Genomic DNA, 22,865 nt, shown 5'->3' with positions numbered 1-22,865 from the left:
TGATTCTACATATTTTACCCGACATCTTTTATGTTGTTCGGTAGTTAGGAAGTTCTCTTAGGCTCGCAGCCACAATGAGCGCAACTCGCGTTGCTCTTGCGCTCCGTCTTACTTCGATTTGACGAAAATTTATACGGGTTTTGCAAAGCCCGTATCGGCACGATACGCATCGCAACAAAAAGACGATTACCGGCGTTAGCGAAGATCTTTCCGGCGGTATCGGTGGATCCCTGAGATCTAATCATTCCTTTTGGACATTATTGGCGCTTTAGTTCGGTATTGGTTGAGCGATCCAGTCGAATCTCTTTAGAATGTCACTCCTCAGAGTTCTGATTGGAAGTTGGCAATTCAACAGCGATAGGAGATATTTTGAGAAGGATCTGCAGACTTGAGGCGAATGGCGATCACAAGGTAGTGTAACGTTACCTACTCGAATAAGATCGTAGAGAGTGATGCTCTAAAATTTATATCTTCAATTCTTGGCCGCTAGAGGTAAAATCGACGGTGTAGATAGTTTAAGACATGTACATATAGATAAGTGTAGAAGAGAATATAAAGCCTTTCTTTAGTTTTTGTCTTACCGTTTCACTCCTGGTTCATCCAGAAAATGGGCAGATTCTTGTCGGCAAATCAGATCTGGTACTTTCGATGTGGAGAAGACGTTCCAAACTGGGTACAATATATAAGAAGTAGAGAACGTATTCTTTCTCTTAATTACAGTTACCTGTCACGAGACAATACATAATTATATCATGTGACGATATTTCCGTAGGAAGAGAAACTATACAACGGTCTGCGCCTTTCTAGTCGTCGCCTTGAAAACAGAAGACCTCGCAAGGAAAGTCTGTCTCTCTGTCAGTGTATCACCGTACGGTACAGGATGTAAGCACCACAAATGTCTTGCCCCAAGGCATAGATACCTTATAAACTCTCTCTCTTTGTAGGATTTCGGATGACGCGAGCAGCGTAATCCGCGTAAGTGTCTGACTCTTTTTGCGCGCTTTTCTCATGATCTTCGTTCTACCAGTCGTGGATTAATTTTAATACTTTTCGCAGTTTGAAGTCTCGAGTGAGAGTGTTTGTTTTGGAGCTTCTTGCCCGCGTGAGGCGGCAGATTTGGTCAATTAGTTGTCTAACTTCGTTCGAGCGCAGGTCATTGCGCGCTATAGACGCAGCATCCGCACACCAAGCCAATATCTCTTCTCCTTAGAACCTCAGAAAGCGGCTTTACGCATTTGGAACGAGAATCAAAGACCCTGTTGGGAATCCGCTGAATCGGCGACGAAGATGTTGCCCGCGAACGTGCCGTTGAGGCTATGTTTTCTACTCTGCGGTGTCCTCTTTGGAGTTAACGGCGAAGGCAAGTCGATTGAATGCACACTTGCGCTTCATCTAGTAGTGTAGAATTAACAGCTTCTCCTCTCCGGCAGACGATTTCTCTGCATTATTTTCTTTATATCCCAGTTGATTTTTTCTGACGTTAGAGCATGGTCAGAACGAGCGCAAGTCTAAGTCGCGGTTGTTCAAAAAAAGGCGCATTCCTGAGCGGATCCGCCCGCAATGCGCGTCATTGAAGTTATTGGCTTAATTGATTGGGGCGAATTGCGGAAGGGGGCGTGAGCTCTCTATAATTGATTGAACCTGTTTTAAAAACATTGCGCTCGCTTTCTCAACTACTAAGTAGAACGTACCATGACTAATTCCCGCCCTAACAGCATTAGCTTCTGATGAATTAATATTTTCGTGCCAAGCTGCTTGGTAGATTCAGAAACGATCTATCTAATGTTCAAGTGCGGTTTGCATGACGCTAACACGTCTTTCTTTAGAGAACTCGACAACTGAAGCACCTACAATCCCTTTAGGTCCGACTACGCCAGAGCTAACAACTTCTGGTCCAACAACTACTACTCCTCCAGAACCAACTACTCCAGAAGAACCAACTCCTGGTCCCACGACTGCAGAAGCAACTACTCCACCGGAACCGACTACTCCAGAAGTAACAACTTCTGGTCCCACAACTGAAGAAGCAACTTCTCCTCCGGAACCGACTACTTCAGAAGCAACAACTTCTGGTCCCACAACTGCAGAAGCAACTACTCCTCCAGAACCAACTACTCCAGAAGTAACAACTTCTGGTCCCACAACTGAAGAAGCAACTTCTCCTCCGGAACCGACAACTCCAGAAGCAACAACTTCTGGTCCCACAACTGCAGAAGCAACTACTCCTCCAGAACCAACTACTCCAGCAGTAACAACTTCTGGTCCTACAACTGAAGAAGCAACTACTCCTCCGGAACCGACTACTCCAGAAGTAACAACTTCTGGTCCCACAACTGAAAAAGCAACTTCTCCTCCGGAACCGACTACTTCAGAAGCAACAACTTTTGGTCCCACAACTGCAGAAGCAACTACTCCTCCAGAAACAACTACTCCAGAAGTAACAACTTCTGGTCCCACAACTGAAGAAGCAACTTCTCCTCCGGAACCGACTACTTCAGAAGCAAAAACTTTTGGTCCCACAACTGCAGAAGCAACTACTCCTCCAGAAGCAACTACTCCAGAAGTAACAACTTCTGCTCCCACAACTGAAGAAGCAACTTCTCCTCCGGAACCGACTACTTCAGAAGCAACAACTTCTGGTCCCACAACTGCAGAAGCAACTACTCCTCCAGAACCAACTACTCCAGAAGTAACAACTTCTGGTCCCACAACTGAAGAAGCAACTTCTCCTCCGGAACCGACAACTCCAGAAGCAACAACTTCTGGTCCCACAACTGCAGAAGCAACTACTCCTCCAGAACCAACTACTCCAGCAGTAACAACTTCTGGTCCTACAACTGAAGAAGCAACTACTCCTCCGGAACCGACTACTCCAGAAGTAACAACTTCTGGTCCCACAACTGAAAAAGCAACTTCTCCTCCGGAACCGACTACTTCAGAAGCAACAACTTTTGGTCCCACAACTGCAGAAGCAACTACTCCTCCAGAAACAACTACTCCAGAAGTAACAACTTCTGGTCCCACAACTGAAGAAGCAACTTCTCCTCCGGAACCGACTACTTCAGAAGCAAAAACTTTTGGTCCCACAACTGCAGAAGCAACTACTCCTCCAGAAGCAACTACTCCAGAAGTAACAACTTCTGCTCCCACAACTGAAGAAGCAACTTCTCCTCCGGAACCGACTACTCCAGAAGAAACAACTTCTGGTCCCACAACTGCAGAAGCAACTACTCAACCGGAACCGACAACTCCAGAAGTAACAACTTCTGGTCCAACCACTGCAGAAGAAACTACTCCTCCAGAACCAACTACTCCAGAAGTAACAACTTCTGGTCCTACAACTGCAGAAGCAACTACTCAACCGGAACCGACTACTCCAGAAGCAACAACTTCTGGTCCCACAACTGCAGAAGCAACCACTCCTCCAGAACCAACTACTCCAGAAGTAACAACTTCTGGTCCCACAACTGAAGAAGCAACTTCTCCTCCGGAACCGACAACTCCAGAAGTAACAACTTCTGGTCCAACCACTGCAGAAGAAACTACTCCTCCAGAACCAACTACTCCAGAAGTAACAACTTCTGGTCCTACAACTGCAGAAGCAACTACTCAACCGGAACCGACTACTCCAGAAGCAACAACTTCTGGTCCCACAACTGCAGAAGCAACCACTCCTCCAGAACCAACTACTCCAGAAGTAACAACTTCTGGTCCCACAACTGAAGAAGCAACTTCTCCTCCGGAACCGACTACTCCAGAAGCAACAACTTCTGGTCCCACAACTGCAGAGGCAACTACTCCTCCAGAACCAACTACTCCAGAAGTAACAACTTCTAGTCCCACAACTGAAGAAGCAACTTCTCCTCCGGAACCGACTACTCCAGAGGCAACAACTTCTGGTCCTACAACTGCAGAAGCAACTACTTCTCCAGAACCAACTACTCCAGAAGGAACAACTTCTGGTCCCGCAACTGAAGAAGGAACTTCTCCTCCGGAACCGACTACTCCAGAAACAACAACTTCTGGTCCATCCACTGCAGAAGCAACTACTCCTCCAAAACCAACTACTCCAGAAGCAACAACTTCTGGCCCCACAACTGCAGAACCAACTACTCCAGAGGCAACAACTCCTGGTCCCACGACTGCAGAAGCAACTACTCCACCGGAACCGACTACTCAAGAAGTAACAACTCCTGTTCCCACGACTGCAGAAGCAACTACTCCACCGGAACCGACTACTCCAGAAGTAACAACTTTTGGTCCCACAACTGCAGAAGCACCTACTACTCCAGAGCCAACAACTCCAGAAGCAACAACTTCTGGTCCCACAACTGCAGAAGCAACTACTCAACCGGAACCGACTACTCCAGAAGCAACAACTTCTGGTCCCACAACTGCAGAAGCAACTACTCCTCCAGAACCAACTACTCCAGAAGTAACAACTTCTGGTCCTACAACTGCAGAAGCAACTACTCCTCCAGAACCAACTACTGCAGAAGTAACAACTTCTGGTCGCACTACTGCAGAAGCAAGTACTCCACCGGAACCGACTACTCCGGAAGCAACAACTTCTGGTCCAACCACTGCAGAAGCAACTACTCCTCCAAAACCAACTACTCCAGAAGTAACAACTTCTGGTCCCACAACTGAAGAAGGAACTTCTCCTCCGGAACCGACTACTCCAGAAGGAACAACTTCTGGTCCAACCACTGCAGAAGCAACTACTCCTCCAAAACCTACTACTCCAGAAGCAACAACTTCTGGCCCCACAACTGCAGAACCAACTACTCCAGAGGCAACAACTCCTGGTCTCACGACTGCAGAAGCAACTACTCCACCGGAACCGACTACTCAAGAAGTAACAACTCCTGTTCCCACGACTGCAGAAGCAACTACTCCACCGGAACCGACTACTCCAGAAGTAACAACTTTTGGTCCCACAACTGCAGAAGCACCTACTACTCCAGAGCCAACAACTCCAGTAGCAACAACTTCTGGTCCCACAACTGCAGAAGCAACTACTCAACAGGAACCGACTACTCCGGAAGCAACAACTTCAGGTCCCACAACTGCGGAAGCAACTACTCAACCGGAACCGACTACTCCGGAAGCAACAACTTCTGGTCCAACCACTGCAGAAGCAACTACTCCTCCAAAACCAACTACTGCAGAAGTAACAACTTCTGGTCCCACTACTGCAGAAGCAACTACTCAACAGGAACCGACTACTCCGGAAGCAACAACTTCAGGTCCCACAACTGCGGAAGCAACTACTCAACCGGAACCGACTACTCCGGAAGCAACAACTTCTGGTCCAACCACTGCAGAAGCAACTACTCCTCCAAAACCAACTACTGCAGAAGTAACAACTTCTGGTCCCACTACTGCAGAAGCAACTACTCCTCCGGAACCGACTACTCCAGAAGCAACAACTTCTGGTCCAACCACTGCAGAAGCACCTACTACTCCAGAGCCAACAACTCCAGAAGCAACAACTTCTGGCCCCACAACTGCAGAACCATCTACTCCAAAGGCAACAACTCCTGGTCCCACGACTGCAGAAGCAACTACTCCACCGGAACCGACTACTCAAGAAGTAACAACTCCTGTTCCCACGACTGCAGAAGCAACTACTCCACCGGAACCGACTACTCCAGAAGTAACAACTTTTGGTCCCACAACTGCAGAAGCACCTACTACTCCAGAGCCAACAACTCCAGAAGCAACAACTTCTGGTCCCACAACTGCAGAAGCAACTACTCAACCGGAACCGACTACTCCAGAAGCAACAACTTCTGGTCCAACCACTGCAGAAGAAACTACTCCTCCAGAACCAACTACTCCAGAAGTAACAACTTCTGGTCCCACAACTGAAGAAGCAACTTCTCCTCCGGAACCGACTACTTCAGAAGCAACAACTTCTGGTCCCACAACTGCAGAAGCAACTACTCCTCCAGAACCAACTACTCCAGAAGTAACAACTTCTGGTCCCACAACTGAAGAAGCAACTTCTCCTCCGGAACCGACAACTCCAGAAGCAACAACTTCTGGTCCCACAACTGCAGAAGCAACTACTCCTCCAGAACCAACTACTCCAGAAGTAACAACTTCTGGTCCTACAACTGAAGAAGCAACTACTCAACCGGAAACGACTACTCCAGAAGCAACAACTTCTGGTCCCACAACTGCAGAAGCAACTACTCAACCGGAACCGACTACTCCAGAAGCAACAACTTCTGGTCCAACCACTGCAGAAGAAACTACTCCTCCAGAACCAACTACTCCAGAAGTAACAACTTCTGGTCCCACAACTGAAGGAGCAACTTCTCCTCCGGAACCGACTACTTCAGAAGCAACAACTTCTGGTCCCACAACTGCAGAAGCAACTACTCCTCCAGAACCAACTACTCCAGAAGTAACAACTTCTGGTCCTACAACTGCAGAAGCAACTACTCAACCGGAACCGACTACTCCAGAAGCAACAACTTCTGGTCCCACAACTGCAGAAGTAACCACTCCTCCAGAACCAACTACTCCAGAAGTAACAACTTCTGGTCCCACAACTGAAGAAGCAACTTCTCCTCCGGAACCGACTACTCCAGAAGCAACAACTTCTGGTCCCACAACTGCAGAGGCAACTACTCCTCCAGAACCAACTACTCCAGAAGTAACAACTTCTAGTCCCACAACTGAAGAAGCAACTTCTCCTCCGGAACCGACTACTCCAGAGGCAACAACTTCTGGTCCTACAACTGCAGAAGCAACTACTTCTCCAGAACCAACTACTCCAGAAGCAACAACTTCTGGTCCCACAACTGCAGAAGCAACTACTCCAGAAGTAACAACTTCTGGTCCCACAGCTGAAGAAGCAACTTCTCCTCCGGAACCGACTACTCCAGAAGAAACAACTTCTGGTCCCACAACTGCAGAAGCAACTACTCAACCGGAACCGACTACTCCAGAAGTAACAACTTCTGGTCCAACCACTGCAGAAGAAACTACTCCTCCATAACCAACTACTCCAGAAGTAACAACTTCTGGTCCTACAACTGCAGAAGCAACTACTCCTCCGGAACCGACTACTCCAGATGTAACAACTTCTGGTCCCACAACTGAAAAAGCAACTTCTCCTCCGGAACCGACTACTTCAGAAGCAACAACTTTTGGTCCCACAACTGCAGAAGCAACTACTCCTCCAGAAACAACTACTCCAGAAGTAACAACTTCTGGTCCCACAACTGAAGAAGCAACTTCTCCTCCGGAACCGACTACTTCAGAAGCAAAAACTTTTGGTCCCACAACTGCAGAAGCAACTACTCCTCCAGAAGCAACTACTCCAGAAGTAACAACTTCTGGTCCCACAGCTGAAGAAGCAACTTCTCCTCCGGAACCGACTACTCCAGAAGAAACAACTTCTGGTCCCACAACTGCAGAAGCAACTACTCAACCGGAACCGACTACTCCAGAAGTAACAACTTCTGGTCCAACCACTGCAGAAGAAACTACTCCTCCAGAACCAACTACTCCAGAAGTAACAACTTCTGGTCCTACAACTGCAGAAGCAACTACTCAACCGGAACCGACTACTCCAGAAGCAACAACTTCTGGTCCCACAACTGCAGAAGCAACTACTCCTCCAGAACCAACTACTCCAGAAGTAACAACTTCTGGTCCTACAACTGCAGAAGCAACTACTCCTCCAGAACCAACTACTGCAGAAGTAACAACTTCTGGTCGCACTACTGCAGAGGCAAGTACTCCACCGGAACCGACTACTCCGGAAGCAACAACTTCTGGTCCAACCACTGCAGAAGCAACTACTCCTCCAAAACCAACTACTGCAGAAGTAACAACTTCTGGTCCCACTACTGCAGAAGCAACTACTCCTCCGGAAGCGACTACTCCAGAAGCAACAACTTCTGGTCCAACCACTGCAGAAGCACCTACTACTCCAGAGCCAACAACTCCAGAAGCAACAACTTCTGGTCCCACAACTGCAGAAGCAACTACTCCTCCGGAACCGACTACTCCAGAAGTAACAACTTCTGGTCCCACAACTGAAGAAGCAACTTCTCCTCCGGAACCGACTACTCCAGAGGCAACAACTTCTGGTCCCACAACTGCGGAAGCAACTACTCCTCCAGAACCAACTACTCCAGAAGTAACAACTTCTGGTCCCACAACTGAAGAAGGAACTTCTCCTCCTGAACCGACTACTCCAAAAGCAACAACTTCTGGTCCAACCACTGCAGAAGCAACTACTCCTCCAAAACCTACTACTCCAGAAGCAACAACTTCTGGCCCCACAACTGCAGAACCAACTACTCCAGAGGCAACAACTCCTGGTCTCACGACTGCAGAAGCAACTACTCCACCGGAACCGACTACTCAAGAAGTAACAACTCCTGTTCCCACGACTGCAGAAGCAACTACTCCACCGGAACTGACTACTCCAGAAGTAACAACTTTTGGTCCCACAACTGCAGAAGCACCTACTACTCCAGAGCCAACAACTCCAGAAGCAACAACTTCTGGTCCCACAACTGCAGAAGCAACTACTCAACAGGAACCGACTACTCCGGAAGCAACAACTTCAGGTCCCACAACTGCAGAAGAAACTACTCCTCCGGAACCGACTACTCCAGAAGTAACAACTTTTGGTCCCACAACTGAAGAAGCAACTTCTCCTCCGGAACCGACTACTTCAGAAGCAACAACTTCTGGTCCCACAACTGCAGAAGCAACTACTCCTCCAGAACCAACTACTCCAGAAGTAACAACTTCTGGTCCCACAACTGAAGAAGCAACTTCTCCTCCGGAACCGACTACTCCAGAGGCATCAACTTCTGGTCCCACAACTGCAGAAGCAACTACTCCTCCAGAACCAACTACTCCAGAAGTAACAACTTCTGGTCCCACAACTGAAGAAGGAACTACTCCAGAGGAAACAACTCCTGGTCCCACGACTGCAGAAGCAACTACTCCACCGGAACCGACTACTCAAGAAGTAACAACTCCTGTTCCCACGACTGCAGAAGCAACTACTCCACCGGAACCGACTACTCCAGAAGTAACAACTTTTGGTCCCACAACTGCAGAAGCACCTACTACTCCAGAGCGAACAACTCCAGAAGCAACAACTTCTGGTCCCACAACTGCAGAAGCAACTACTAGACCGGAACCGACTACTCCGGAAGCAACAACTTCTGGTCCCACATCTGCAGAAGCAACTACTCAACCGGAACCGACTACTCCAGAAGCAACAACTTCTGGTCCCACAACTGCAGAGGCAACTACACCTCCAGAACCAACTACTCCAGAAGTAACAACTTCTCGTCCCACAACTGAAGAAGGAACTTCTCCTCCGGAACCGACTACTCCAGAAGCAACAACTACTGGTCCAACCACTGCAGAAGCAACTACTCCTCCAAAACCAACTACTCCAGAAGCAACAACTTCTGGCCTCACAACTGCAGAACCAACTACTCCAGAGGCAACAACTCCTGGTCCCACGACTGCAGAAGCAACTACTCCACCGGAACCGACTACTCAAGAAGTAACAACTCCTGTTCCCACGACTGCAGAAGCAACTACTCCACCGGAACCGACTACTCCAGAAGTAACAACTTTTGGTCCCACAACTGCAGAAGCACCTACTCCTCCAGAACCAACTACTCCAGAAGTAACAACTTCTGGTCCCACCACTGCAGAAGCAACTACTCCTCCGGAACCAACTACTCCAGAAGTAACTACTTCTGGTCCCACAACTGCAGAAGCAGCTACTCCACAGGAACCGACTACTCCAGAAGTAACAACTTTTGATCCCACAACTTCAGAAGCAACTACTCCTTCAGAACCAACTACTCCAGAAGTAACAACTTCTGGTCCCACAACTGCAGAAGCAACTTCTCCTCCAGAACCAACTACTCCAGAAGTAACAACTTCTGGTCCTACTACTGCAGAAGCAACTACTCAACCGGAACCGACTACTCCAGAAGCGACAACTTCTGGTCCAACCACTGCAGAAGCAACTACTGCTCCAAAACCAACTACTCCAGAAGTAACAACTTCTGGTCCCACAACTGCAGGAGCACCTACTACTCCAGAGCCAACTACTCCTGAAGTAACAACTTCTGGTCCAACAACTGCGGAAGCAACTACTCCACCGCAACCGACTGCTCCGGAAGCAACAACTTCTGGTCCCACAACTGCAGAAGCAACTACTCCTTCAGAACCAACTACTCCAGAAGTAACAACTTTTGGTCGCACAACTGCAGAAGCAACTACTCCTCCAGAACCAACTACTCCAGAAGTAACAACTTCTGGTCCCACTACTGCAGGAGCAACTACTCCACCGGAACCGACTACTCCGGAAGCAACAACTTCTGGTCCAACCATTGCAGAAGCAACTACTGCTCCAAAACCAACTACTCCAGAAGTAACAATTTCTGGTCCCACAACTGCAGAACCAACTACTCCAGAGTCAACAACTCCTGGTCCCACGACTGGAGAAGCAACTACTCCACCGAAACCGACTACTCCAGAAGTAACAACTTCTGGTCCAACCATTGCAGAAGCAACTACTGCTCCAAAACCAACTACTCCAGAAGTAACAATTTCTGGTCCCACAACTGCAGATCCAACTACTTCAGAGGCAACAACTCCTGGTCCCACGACTGGAGAAGCAACTACTCCACCGAAACCGACTACTCCAGAAGTAACAACTCCTCTTCCCACGACTGCAGAAGCAACTACTCCACCGGATTCGACTACTCCAGAACTAACAACTTCTGGTTCCACAAGTGCTGAAGCAACTACTCAACCGGGACCGACTACTCCGGAAGCAACAACTTCTGGTCCCACCACTGCAGAAGAACCTACTACTCCAGAGCCAACTACTCCAGAAGCAACATCTTCTGGTCCCACAACTTCTCTAGTAACTACTCCTCCGGACCCGACTACTCCAGAAGCAACGACTCTTTCGGTAGGAACAAGTCTTCCTTTGTCAAATACGCCAGAAGGAACAACAGGCGAAGCTCGCTGTTCGTCCCTCGTTGAGAGCTGCACCGATTTCATTTTGTGCGCAAAACGTGTCTTTCCTTGTGACTCACCCAACTATATCGATACGTTCCTCTCTCCTGCTTGTAGTGCAAGTGGAAGTGGCAACTTCAACACGTGGGGGAGCGAAGTCTTAATCTGTCTGGCGAACTTGACGAGCAATACTATTGCCGACGTTTACGGTGTCATTCGCATGTTTGCGCCCTTTGCCGAAGAATGCCGTCTCGTTGACCATCGTCTGTTTAATGGCCTCGGAGAATGCGTACGGAAGGACGATCTTTGCAATACGTTTTTTTCAGCTGACGATGCGGTAGTTTTGCGAGACATTTTGGAGGAATCGTCTACTTATCGCGATGTCAACTTTGACATAATGCTCGACATTGTGCGATCGTGTCCGGCTAACTCACCAAACGTTGCTGAACTTAGATCTGCTTTGGAGGAAGAAGGCTTTGTGATATGTGGACGGATTGACACTGCCCTGAACTTAGGATCGCCAACAATTATTAATCTGCTAACGTCGGTATTCGAAGACTTAATTACTGGAACCGGTTCTTCTTTGCAATTAAGCAATGATGCATTGTTGGAATGCGAAATTCGCCGCAGGAACGGCGGCAACCGGTTCCGCCGATCAATCAACGAAACATCGGGTGTTTATGGGCTCGTCAGCAGTGGCACTAATTCTACGAGTCAAACCGATTATTGCCAAGCACTTAATAACATTCAGAGTGGCAGTAATGTCACTGTTGAATGTCCTGAGTGCGGTGATGGAACTCTCCAAGTTGAATCTGAGGAATGCGACGATGGCAACAACGTCGACGGAGACGGTTGCTCGTCCGCTTGCGTACTCGAGAATGGATTCCGATGCCAAATTCCAGTGGGAGGACTAAGCAATTGTTCCGTCCAAACGTGCGGCGATGGAATGCGAGTTCCCGGTGAAGATTGCGATTCCGGTTCGAGCGGCTTCGGCTGCGATTCGTTCAGCTGCACTATACTAGACGGTTTTGTGTGTCCGGTCAATGACGAATTCAACGGGCCGAGTCAGTGCTTCAATTGCGGAAATGGGATTCTTGAGTTCTTTGAGCAGTGCGACACGCTGAATGGAACGGGAAAGGACGGTGACGGTTGCAACGACACGTGTAGAATCGTTGATTTCTTTACGTGTACTGGGGCGCTGGGAAAAGTAAGCGAATGTGAACACGTTGCTGTCGATTTTAACGTCGCTGATAATACGACACTTAATCGAACCGTTCTGTCTCGTGAGCCACTTTCGACGGTTTGGCTTGCACCAAAAGAGGAGAATCTAGACGCATCTGCATTTGGCAATGAGGTTCTTAACTTAAGGAAAAATTGAATAATACGTATTTGGCTAATTGACTATGTAAGGACTGGAGAGAAGTAGTCGTTGAATTGACGAATCCGGCGAGCTTGAGCGAGCGTGTAAGTTCTGGTTTTTTTACGTTTTGCTTTTTAACATTATTTCTGCGTAGGTCTCCTTTAATCCAGTCGAAGCCGCTTTTGTGGGAAGACTTGAAATTTATGAAAGGAATGCCATAATTGGTCTTCTTACGTCGCAATTTACGCTTTCACCTGGCAGGTATGTTATACAATCGCAAAATGTTTTTTGTGAGATTGGCGTGACGATCTTAACTAAAATTTATTAGAGGAATAAAAGTTCGACGAGGCGCTACTTCAAGCAATTTGACGCACGTACTTCTTTCTCTTGCCTTTTTCAACCGCGAAGTAGATCCGGATTTTTATCAAAGGTATCTTATACTTACTGAGTAGCTTTCCTTGTTGTGCCAAATTGTCTTTTGTTCTAGAACAATTCTTGTTACGGTCATTGATTCGAACGGGTTTTCTACTCCTGTGATTGGCGTGACAGTTAGGTTTGTTGGAAATAACGACGAAGAACCTGTTTTAACAATCGGAAGTAAAGTTTTTCTACCTTAAAATAAAGCACTCGCTATAATTTTTTTGAAGCGCCTGTTATAAGATACGAAGAAGGCAGACGAACTTCTATTGATGTCACCAGCAATTCACTCATTCTTACGGACCCGGATCATGAAATGTATTCGATCTTTTTCAGTATGTTTGACTGATTTTATGTTTAAATGACAGCCATCTTATACAATCTGCCACTGCGAGAATTTTGTCAAGTGGAAGTGGGACTGTGGCAATTAAAGATCACAGTGAAATAGTTGAGACAGAGGTAACAGTTCTGTACAGTGTTTAATGTACCGCAATTATTTACGAACGTTGTACAAGGTAAAAGAGGCTGGAAAATTAATTTCTTTCACTGGAAATGCATCGACTGTTGTTTTTCAAGCTCTTCTCAATAATGTCACTTACACAAATTTGTAATGCAATGCTTAGATAATAATTTAGACATTTTATAGTGTTCAATTTCAGGGAATCAGATTTTGAAGGATTGGACGACGTCACTATTGAGTTCGACGTATTTGACGGGAAGTTCAGGACAACTGCCACTGTTCTGTGCGTCCTCAACAATAATGGCTATTATTAATTCTACAGCGTTTTCTTCAGCGTCCGGCTAATTGATTTTAACGTTGCTCCGGTCGTAACATTGACCCAAGACGATCTGCTTTACACAGAAGGGCATCCACCAAGTTTGCTTCCCGATGGTAGTGTCAACATAACGGATGTCAATGACGTCAACATGACAGGGTAATCCTTCTTTAATTAGTCAGACAACGTATCGCGATGATTTTGACAATATGTCCTTTTTTCTATAAAGAGCAACGGTTAGACTTGTGAATGGGCACGATGGTGACGCGTTGGTTTTGAATTCGTCTGTTGCGGCGGCATTTGGTATAAATATCGAAAGTGACAGCGAAAATCAGTTTGTGGTACAACTGAAGCGTGTCCGTAGAGAGACGTTTTCTCTATGTTTTTGTTTTTCGCAGAGACTATGTGGAAGCGCTGGAATCAAATATTACGAAATGGTGTTGTCGTCTTTCGGTTTTGTCAACAATTTAAACCCTCCTTTCAATCTTTCGTCAGACACAAGGTTATTATTATAGAATTTATATTGCGCTTTCATAAATGACTTGTGTTGATAGAATGGTCTATGTGACTGTGAACGATGGGCAGAACAGCAGCGCTCCAGCCATACTTCCCATCTTGGTCACTCCTGTCAACGACGGTCCAATTCTACGTTTCTCGCCGTCCAGTCAGCCCCCTCAGTTTGCTTCACTTGCAGATAGATCTCATTCGATTACATACGTCGAAAACGGATCGCCTGTAGCCATCTTCCCCATGTCTACTGTACTGATTGATGTGGACAGTTTCTTTGCTGGCAATGCCATGCTTTCATTCAGTACGTCTCGTCCTGGAGACATCATATTCGTCAATGAAACCGTTGAAAGTGGCCTCAGAGTGACCATTGTTGGATCGGGCACGAACGTTGTTTATCTGAGCGGCGTCGCCTCTTTGGCGGTTTATCTTGAAGTACAAATTAACATATATGTTTCTCTTTTGTGTCTTTACCTTCCTTGTAACTGTAGATATTGCGTTCCGCCACGTATGACATCACCGTCTCTGAACCAGCGAGAGTCGTGTCTCAGATCACGGTTACCGTTTGGGACAGAGAGGGGACTGCAAGCTTGCCAGTATTTGTGAACGTCTCCACCGTCTTTGTCAACGATGGTCCGCAATTGGATTTGGGCGTCGGAATAGGAAATGACGATCGCATAAGCTTCACAGAAAATCAGAACGTTGGCCAGCACGTCGTGAGTCGACCACACGCCGTCATTATTGACGATTCCATAGAAATGAACAGCATTTCCAAAATGACCGTGGAATTGACGTAAGAAACGGCAATGACGAAGTCTATGTGAATATCATTTATTTTTGCAGGGCAATTTATCCCGACAAGCTTGATGCCGATGAGTACATCTTCTTACGAAATCCGACAGCATGTCCCGGCCTGACGGTGTGTAAAAAGAATCCAACATTGTAATTAACGATATCTTTTGTTAGTATGAACCCGATCGATCACTTAAACTGCTCACATTCACCGGTGTAGACGATGGCGCGGTCTGTTATATAATAGTCATTTGACACAAATAGTGCTACTGCGCAATGTTATTTTTTTCTCTATGTAGATCTATGCATGCGTGGTTGGACGTTTATTTTACGCGTCTGCGGCTGCCGAACCAACAATTTTCATCAGCGACGTTTCTCTTGTGAAACTTGGCCGCAAGGTGTGGTTTAATATATTTAATTCCGAATTCGCGATTAGCCATCATCTTTCATAGATCGTTTTCACAGTTGTTGACAATGGACAACCACCTGCAAGCAGCAGTGCCGTTTCACATGTGGACATCATCACTATCAACGACAACCCACCGGATTTCTTGATCCAAGGTGGAATGGAATGCGTTGCTGAGAAAAACAGCCGTCGTCGTCGTCGTCGTGACGTAGACGAGGAAAACGTGTTAGGTGCAGATAAGCGCACGGAAACGTTCAGTCAGAAGCGAAAGGTGCGTATTAATTTAGTATTAAACGGGTAATTAAACTGAAGCGTTTTCAAAATAATTTTTTGTTTATTTCTCTAGAGAGTTCATGTGACGTCTGTTCAAGTTGAAGAGCCATCGAATGACGACGTCCTTCCGGGGACAACTGTTATTGTCAAGTTCTCACAGGCCACAAATACGCCGCCAGTTTTAAGTCGATCTCAGTTGACGAAACTCGTCAGCTTCTTACCCAAACACTTGAATGATGTTCCTACTGTTGGCTTTTGGGATGATAATCGCACTTTGGCTATCGTATTTCCGACTGGCGCCTTCTATACTGGCGGCGTGGCTCCAGTTAGAACAAAAGAGATTGCACTCACCTTCGTGAATAGTAAACAAGGTAAATTTTGAATTATTATATATAGTGTGCGTGTCTTTATGTAAATTGTCTCTAAAGTCGATCCGTGCGACTCGAATCAGTCACAGGACGACGGCGTGTTTCACTCTTCTGGCATTCCATGCCGTGTCACTGGCACGTATGGCGTGACGTATGAGAAGTCTTCCTTATCAAGAAATAAAGCCGTTGTTGTTGACGAGGAGACAATAATCGTCGACTGGGTTGTCTTGGCTTTTGCAATGTTGGTCATTTTTGTCACTGCTGTCGCGGCATCAGTGATTGGTTGGCGTCACAGAAGGTGCATTGTATTTTCTCGTAGAATTTATATCACTCACGTATTATATCTTTATTTCAGAGTCCGTCATATGGGTACTGAGCAGTGAGCAGAGACTCAGGCTGAATGCTTCTGTTTTTGTTGTTGTTTTGCGCGTGATTAGTGACTTTTGTTTTAGGTCATTATTCGTCTGCTGAAGTGATGAGGCAATAGATGTTTTGCGCAATATGTGCCGGTGTCTTTTTTCGCACGTCTCTCCGTATAGGGTGGACGGCTTTGCAAGGAAAAACTGTTGACCCTTCACGGATATACGAGCCGCGTGGCATTCTTCGCCAATTAACAATGACGTTTGCTCAGAGGCGGTTGTTGACTCGATTTTCCGACTGCATCGACGCTATTTCTTACGTTTCGGTGAGATTATCGTAGATCGGCTTTCGCGGTCTTGGCCTCGAACGGGACATCAGGAACCGAACACGTGATCTCGAAGAAGAAACAAAGCTTGGCGTAGAAGACGAAAACGGCAACGACGACGGCTCCGAAGCTTAGGAAGAATGATAAAGACGGCGTTCGGTAGGCGTTTAATCGATCGGATGCCCGTTTGTTGCGATAGAAAAGGCGATCTCTCCACGATCACTTTCGCCTCGATTTTTCGCAGCAATCTGCAATTCCGAAGCACGATTTGATCATGAGCTCACACTGAAGTGCGTAAAAATACGAACATGTACGCTTTGGGTCCCCGAAACAAGTAGGTTTTTTTCTTTGCGAATTTCGACTTGTATGAGCCATATGACCGCGCGATGTTGTTATACTAGCGAATTAGAGTCGATCTAACGCGTTTAGTTGGTTGGAAATCTGCGAGGTGAAGATTTTAGAATCTCTGAATTTTTGGTCATGTAAGTCATCTCTCCGTTTCTACATATTTTTTATGAAACAATGGGATTCAGTCATCTCGCGTTATGAAATTGACTTTGTTTTCAATTATGGCTAATATTGAATTTTTTTGTAGATGTTAATGTCATATTCTTTATGGATCAATTCCCTCGTTCACAATTTCTCTCCGTGAAGGTAAAGAAGACCATAGATTCTTATTTGAATCTGATCTTTTTTTGATTTTAGTTCTCTTCTTTCCTTGACGCTTGGATCAATCCGACGATACAATTGCAGAAGGAAGAAGACGCAGACAAGACATCACCACCCTGGGGACATCACGAAACGGATGATTTTCGGCGAATGCAACTTCGGTAAGCGTACAAGATTCCTAGGGAGACCCACGGTTATAGAGCCACATTGTCAGCACAAGATACGTACGATGATAGGAACGCGTTCTCATCACAAGATTCTTAGGTATATGCGCGATGATGATAGAGCCACACTCTCAGCACAAGATTCTTAAGTAGGCGTTCTGGCGACTCTACATTTGAGTATACCTAGGACATACTGAAGACTATTTGGATTCTAATTTTTTCTCTAAGGCTGTCCGTCTCGCTCTCCGTGGGGCATTCCGACTTTTACCCGTATGGTCCCCGAGCATCATGGTAAAACGATCTCTATATTAATATTACGTAATGTTTCTAATTTTTTAGATGCTCTCAATTAAGCGGTGAAACTTTAGGCAACGAAATGAACCTTTTCTAGCTGAAATGTACGCTATTACTTCAATTCTTATTTTCTTATTGACTTTATGTACAGGTCTGCGCTACAAGTTCGCTACGATGACCTTCGAAGTTTGAGCGATCGTCAAAAGGGCTCCTTTCGTTCGAGTATTCTCCTGTTATAAATAATCATTTTGGCAGCCTTCGTTTCCGAGATATTGAATGAGAACGATGCGCCAATCTTGAGACAAGTGAGGAAAGTAAAGTTGTTCTCTAACTGAGTAGGCGAAGTACCAAGTACGGTTGTTTATAGAGTTGAAATTGCTTCTCGGTGCCTGACTCTCGAAGCTCAATGCATATTTCTTACAGGCGAAAAGCAAAAATAATAAAGAGATTCGATAATTCGAATAGAAGTTTCATTAAGTTAATTTTTGCTCAGATCTGAAATGGAGCGGCAACACCGAACCGAACGTCGTGGTCTTGAGTGTCGACGTCAAACTCTTCTAGACTCACTTGAAGAAGCGCAACGCAGTCTGAACGAGTTTGTTGCAATTCTCAGCTTACCTCCCAGCAAGTTCAGCTTACCGATGAAAAGCTCGGAACAGGTGCTTATGCAGGTGGTTAAGCAGAACGTAACGCACATCTTTCTTTTCCTTTTGCAGACGTGTGCATTTCCTTCTGGCACGGCATGCAAGTGGCCGTGAAAAATAGCATGAACTCATCACAACGCACAATACTATTCCCTTGTTCTTCTTGTATAATAATTTTTCACGGCGTTGCGTAAACAGGTGACTTATACTTTGAGGGGGAAGCATTATTTTTTGTTACTGATACCTTTTTTTCTTCATCCCGTGCTAGAAACTCGTTTGAAATCACTTTGGTGACGTTCTTGCCCAGGCGTGTTATCTACTCCCAAAGACCTCCGAGGCCAATGAGGTGAAAGAGGCCACACCTCTATAGCAGGGGCCGATAGAGTTGGCTTCCCCACTATGGCGAGACGCGGTGGGTAACAATAGCGGTCCCCTTGGATAACATGGGTGGCGGACTCACATCCGAGGACGCTTCACTCCCAAGGCCATCTCCGAGGCCAATCGAGGATAAAGAGGCCGTACCCCGTGCTTCGTGGGTCAATCGAAGCTCCGGGCTCCGGGTCCACCAGGGGGCGTGGGTGAATCGCCCTCCCAAGCCTGAAGACGCCGAAAGGACGACCATTTGTAGCTTGAGTTAACTTCCGGTTTATTTCCGGGTTTATTGAATAAAAATTAATTCCTCGTCTATTTTTCATTGCGTCGCGCCGCGCCCTAACTATAAAGACACGCACACGCACAAAATCCCTCCTCCCCTAAACCCCAACTGCGTAGAGCAAGAAGTACACCATGCAATAAAACAGACTCATGTATCACGTCCTCTGTGATTCTGCAACGATTCCCTGTGGAAGCGCTGCAGCATCGGATGATTGCATCACGTCAGGACATTCCGCGCTCCGAGAACGATGAAATGATGATCACGCATGGGCACGTCTATTACCCAATTACAGCGACAACGCAATCCAACTGCGGAACATTCACAACTGACCTACCGCGGCACCGACCTAGTAGGTCACAACATCATCACCACTTCCAGAGGTAGCCGCACCTGCGTCCACAGCCACTACTGTGCATCACCAATGTCGCAGTAGAAAGCAGTTACGCTCTAGATATTGTTCGCCCATAAGCATGTGAAACTAGCGTATTACTCTCTCTTCTATGAAGAGCGTTACTCGAGATGTAAGATGATACATACAGGCTCCTGTGATCGGGCGACCATGAAGCGATCGCAGAGGCCACTGTAAGCTTACTTTGATCAGCGGCGACAATTTACTCAAATAGACGGCGCTTCTCTTCTCCCTAGCACGAACCGACCCTAACAAAACACACGTAAAACGCTTTGACTAACTTGCCAATTTGCCAATTAAGACACGATCGACCAATCTCGAATAATTTTTCAAACTGGAACTGATAGATAAGATTGCCAAGGTGAAGTTGATGCTTTGAAATCGTTCAGCGTCAGCGTTGAAAAAAATCCTGCTTATGACACTTAGGTTAGGTCCCATAGGTTATTCAAGACGGCGGCTTACTGCTACATATTAGCCATGATCCCTGTTTCATTGTCGTTCCCAAGCATCCAAACGTCTTACAAAGAATCTATGGAGCTCATCCCCCAATTCAACTAGGACGCTAATCAGCAGAGACAAAGTCGATAAACTAAAAAAAGAGAAGACGAATGCAAGTACAAGAGATTGGTGTGTACGTCACCCACTTTCAAGATGATTTTCGTTTCGCTTGTTAGAGTTTCGAGCAGAGGCTATGACGTTTTCTATAGGAACTCCACGATAAAATATTTGCAACACGAGAGTTTATTTACGTGTGAGTGCAGTACAGTTAAGTGACACGCTCTTCGTACTTTGCTGCGAGTTCACATCAATCTATAGATACCTACACGTATATGGCAGCCCGTTGCGGTAAACGGGTGAGGCCCCTTTTGGGGGTTGAGAAACACTAGCGAAGGGATTTTGGCACGCGGCGACCGCTGCGAAAATCGTGCGCTCGCATAAATCAAACCACATGGAGACACACCTTATAGCTTTTCTTCGCGCAACGGAGAAAAGAATTCGACATACGAGGGAGGAGAGAAGAGCTTCGAAACGGCGACAGATGAATTCGGCTCTTGGGCGATGGGGAGCCACTTAGTTGGGTCGACGAACCCGTTTAACTGTAGGCATTCAGAGTACCGTTGAATGGAATATCTCCACTCGCGTCTCGAGCTTTACCTTGCGCTTCGCAAGGCGAAAATCTGTGCGTGAGACACCTTAGGGAGCCTCACTTTTTCGTGAAGACGTCAGCGGGTAGAAAAAGTGCCTTAGAAAGCCTCCTACTAATAGCGGAAACGTGTCCTGCGAAAAATAGAGCGAAAACGACTACACTTCTTTGACCATTACCCCGGAGCGTGGCAAACAGAGATAGAGACAGACAAGACAGGCAGACAGAACGACACTTCTGGCCCTAAGATCCTGTTTGAGAGAGAGCCCTCCGCCGTTATACGGGCTCGCAAACTGCGTTTGCCGTCCCGTACAACTGAGGTGGTCATCTAAAATGCTTACAATCCCCGTTTCAAATTGTTCTGTACTATTCTCCGTTTCATAAATGCGCTGAGAAACCAAAACCACGGTTTCTAATGTCACGCTCTGACGTCACAATTAAAAGTAACCACTCATGTACAGTATATGCATGTGTACGCGTGTACGGGTAAGTATGACGCGTACACATACCTACACATGGCCTTTATGCATACTGATATGTTCACATAAACTTGAAATACAGTATCAGAGAGCGCCCAAATTACGATCCTAATGATTCCTAAACATGAGCCCTATGTATGCAGTGTAGGACTGAGCTGCAACACTGTGATGTATGTAAAACAGCGTGAAAATATGTAACGTGAAATTTTCTGACTTCACTCTATCTAACGCGCTCGCGTACTGTAAGCGGTAAAAGGCTATGCATGATGACCAACACCGGGCCGTCATTCTCTAGTAATAGACGAAATCACATCTACGCCGAGAAACGATGACAGAAAGAGCAAGGAAGCCCGGACTCGCAGCTGGTGGCCAGAATGTACCTATTACGTCACGCAACATCGTTAATTAAGTCACGTGGAACAAAGGCGATATAATGCCCCAGGAACTTCGACTTGGTCCGGGAGCTCAATCAAAATCCCTCCCAGCGGACCTGCGAAGCCACTTATTTGCTTTTTCCGCTATTTGCATCTTCCCCTCTGATGGCGCAGTCACACTTCAATCCGCAACCGTTGCCGTCGTCGACGACCGTTGAGACTGGCAATCGGACTCCGGTCACTAAAATTCCTCGTCTTCTTTTCCTATTCACGATCATCGCAACTCTGAACGCGAGCGTCATTTTTTTTCTTCTCGTCGCCTACATCTTTCGCTGGGAACAGGAAGATTTTCATCATCCCTACTTTACTGCTAAAGTGATGAGAGAGTTCACAGTTCCTACGCAGTTGGCCATTTCTGTAGGATAAAATAATAATTAATCTCACACTATCGATTCATTTTACAGTTTGTTCTTCTTGGAGCTGCGTTGACAGGTGTAGCGCAAACAACTTGTGGCGCGTCAAAAAAAGTACAATGTCACAGTATCAACTTCTCCTTGACAATTTTTTATCTTTCAGGCTCGCAATAGCGTCGGGGTGATATGGGCAATTTCGATTCCGTTCACAATTGGAGCATCGGCATGGCCTGGTTATTTCTTCATATATGATTATTTGTACGGCTACGACACCTACTTCTATACGCCGTCTGCTAGCAAGGATCTTGGAATTGCTATATTCTCATTGACACTTCTTCTTTTTATCTTTAGCATAGTCCTTACAGTCGCTGCCTACGCTCAATCGTTTTCCCTATGCTGCTTCTGCTGCCGCTATTTGACACTCTACCAAGCGCCCCAGCAATCAGTAATCTACGTCACTGGGCCCCATGACAGAAATACGTACGTCAGTTCATCCGGCCCACCTCACTCTGAAGAGTTGAAGCCAATAACCTAATTTGGCTCATTCAAAGACTGAACACAAGGAGACCAATGTACCTTTGTCCATTCATTTGTGTTTGATTGTGTACTGCGCGTAAACAGTTTTCGTCCGTCGTTGATTATTGAATTGTGCTGCATTTAAAAAATTGTTTCAGGTTGCTAACCGCTGTGCCCGATTACTTGATTGCACAGATAAGACATATCCAAGTTACCTGGACTACATTGTCAAGCGTGGAGGGCTTCGGACACGAACCGGTTAAACAATTTAGGGGACCCTTTCCCTTTAGTAATGCGAATAACCGTATTGTCTCGGCATACCTGCACGTAGATGCACGCAACAGACCTGATCAGTCGCAATAGGTTGAACGAAACGATCGTTTTGTGCGAGAATTGCGCTCTAGAAACGGTCTACGACACCTTGTCCACCTATAAAGTACCTAACTCGCTGCCCGTTGGAGCGATAGCTTCGTCGAAAGAGGCTTGAAA

At 46.4% G+C, this 22,865-nt stretch overlaps 3 protein-coding genes and 2 long non-coding RNA genes across 15 annotated transcripts; 3 read left to right on the top strand and 2 right to left on the bottom strand.

Moving 5' to 3' along the window:
- Positions 1-152: 152 nt before the first annotated feature.
- LOC136198218 (mucin-2-like) lies at positions 153-7,014 on the top strand. Of its 4 annotated transcripts, none has more exons than XM_065988126.1 (8): positions 153-276; positions 326-411; positions 605-673; positions 773-882; positions 945-975; positions 1,057-1,152; positions 1,211-1,360; positions 1,827-7,014. In XM_065988126.1, exons 7-8 carry the CDS (start codon positions 1,288-1,290, stop codon positions 7,010-7,012), a joined length of 5,259 nt encoding a protein of 1,752 aa, XP_065844198.1. In that variant the 5' UTR covers positions 153-276; positions 326-411; positions 605-673; positions 773-882; positions 945-975; positions 1,057-1,152; positions 1,211-1,287; the 3' UTR covers positions 7,013-7,014. The 4 variants fall into 4 exon arrangements, with proteins under 4 accessions (XP_065844198.1, XP_065844195.1, XP_065844197.1 ...); XM_065988123.1 differs by having other exon boundaries at positions 570-673; XM_065988125.1 differs by having other exon boundaries at positions 570-673; positions 1,028-1,152.
- On the top strand, positions 7,013-16,432 carry LOC136198174 (mucin-16-like; the record flags this gene model as incomplete). The annotated part of the gene is made up of 21 exons (XM_065988081.1): positions 7,013-12,385; positions 12,442-12,495; positions 12,546-12,652; positions 12,720-12,821; positions 12,879-12,988; positions 13,039-13,126; positions 13,177-13,267; positions 13,324-13,415; positions 13,468-13,551; positions 13,603-13,743; positions 13,814-13,925; positions 13,983-14,086; positions 14,139-14,526; positions 14,583-14,884; positions 14,935-15,010; positions 15,058-15,114; positions 15,183-15,281; positions 15,336-15,560; positions 15,636-15,933; positions 15,991-16,228; positions 16,286-16,432. Coding segments are annotated over 21 exons (8,169 nt in total), but the record flags the coding sequence as incomplete, so codon positions are not given.
- A 303-nt stretch (positions 16,433-16,735) lies between these two features.
- On the top strand, positions 16,736-18,231 carry LOC136198208 (uncharacterized). 2 transcript variants are annotated; one of them, XM_065988111.1, is made up of 10 exons: positions 16,736-16,774; positions 16,860-16,905; positions 17,045-17,097; positions 17,211-17,269; positions 17,321-17,445; positions 17,549-17,625; positions 17,677-17,739; positions 17,788-17,846; positions 17,894-18,056; positions 18,110-18,231. In XM_065988111.1, the coding sequence occupies exons 1-6, from the start codon at positions 16,756-16,758 to the stop codon at positions 17,595-17,597; spliced, it is 351 nt and encodes a 116-aa protein (XP_065844183.1). In that variant the 5' UTR covers positions 16,736-16,755; the 3' UTR covers positions 17,598-17,625; positions 17,677-17,739; positions 17,788-17,846; positions 17,894-18,056; positions 18,110-18,231. The 2 variants fall into 2 exon arrangements, 1 of the variants encoding a protein (XP_065844183.1); XR_010672688.1 differs by lacking the exon at positions 17,045-17,097 and having other exon boundaries at positions 16,741-16,905; positions 18,110-18,227.
- Positions 18,232-19,046: 815 nt separating this feature from the next.
- On the bottom strand, positions 19,047-20,880 carry LOC136198209 (uncharacterized). Of its 7 annotated transcripts, XR_010672693.1 has the most exons (9): positions 20,774-20,880; positions 20,606-20,728; positions 20,412-20,547; positions 20,200-20,260; positions 20,095-20,151; positions 19,913-20,039; positions 19,732-19,859; positions 19,634-19,682; positions 19,047-19,584 (listed from the first exon to the last, which is right to left on the bottom strand). It is a non-coding gene; the product is annotated as an uncharacterized lncRNA (long non-coding RNA). The 7 variants fall into 7 exon arrangements; XR_010672694.1 differs by having other exon boundaries at positions 19,047-19,316; positions 19,372-19,859; XR_010672691.1 differs by having other exon boundaries at positions 19,634-19,859.
- Positions 20,881-21,328: 448 nt separating this feature from the next.
- Positions 21,329-22,853, bottom strand: LOC136197690 (uncharacterized). Its single transcript, XR_010672566.1, has 6 exons — positions 22,698-22,853; positions 22,437-22,511; positions 22,364-22,391; positions 22,138-22,310; positions 21,910-22,090; positions 21,329-21,862 (listed from the first exon to the last, which is right to left on the bottom strand). It is a non-coding gene; the product is annotated as an uncharacterized lncRNA (long non-coding RNA).
- Between the last annotated feature and the right edge of the window lie 12 nt (positions 22,854-22,865).

The sequence above is a fragment of the Oscarella lobularis genome, chromosome 18 (genome assembly GCF_947507565.1).
Source record: "Oscarella lobularis chromosome 18, ooOscLobu1.1, whole genome shotgun sequence".
Classification (NCBI taxonomy): domain Eukaryota; kingdom Metazoa; phylum Porifera; class Homoscleromorpha; order Homosclerophorida; family Oscarellidae; genus Oscarella; species Oscarella lobularis.
The sequence above is the reverse complement of the archived record's forward strand: the minus strand, read 5'-3'. Positions and strand labels throughout refer to the sequence as shown.

Coding starts and splice junctions, on each gene's coding strand:
- LOC136198208 (XM_065988111.1), top strand. Junction 17,098..17,210: donor ATCTCTGAATTTTTGGTCAT/GTAAGTCATCTC, acceptor ATTTTTTTGTAG/ATGTTAATGTCATATTCTTT. Junction 17,446..17,548: donor TTTCGGCGAATGCAACTTCG/GTAAGCGTACAA, acceptor CAAGATTCTTAG/GTATATGCGCGATGATGATA.
- LOC136198218 (XM_065988126.1), top strand. CDS start 1,288: ATGTTGCCCGCGAACGTGCCGTTGAGGCTATGTTTTCTACTCTGCGGT. Junction 1,361..1,826: donor CTTTGGAGTTAACGGCGAAG/GCAAGTCGATTG, acceptor GTCTTTCTTTAG/AGAACTCGACAACTGAAGCA.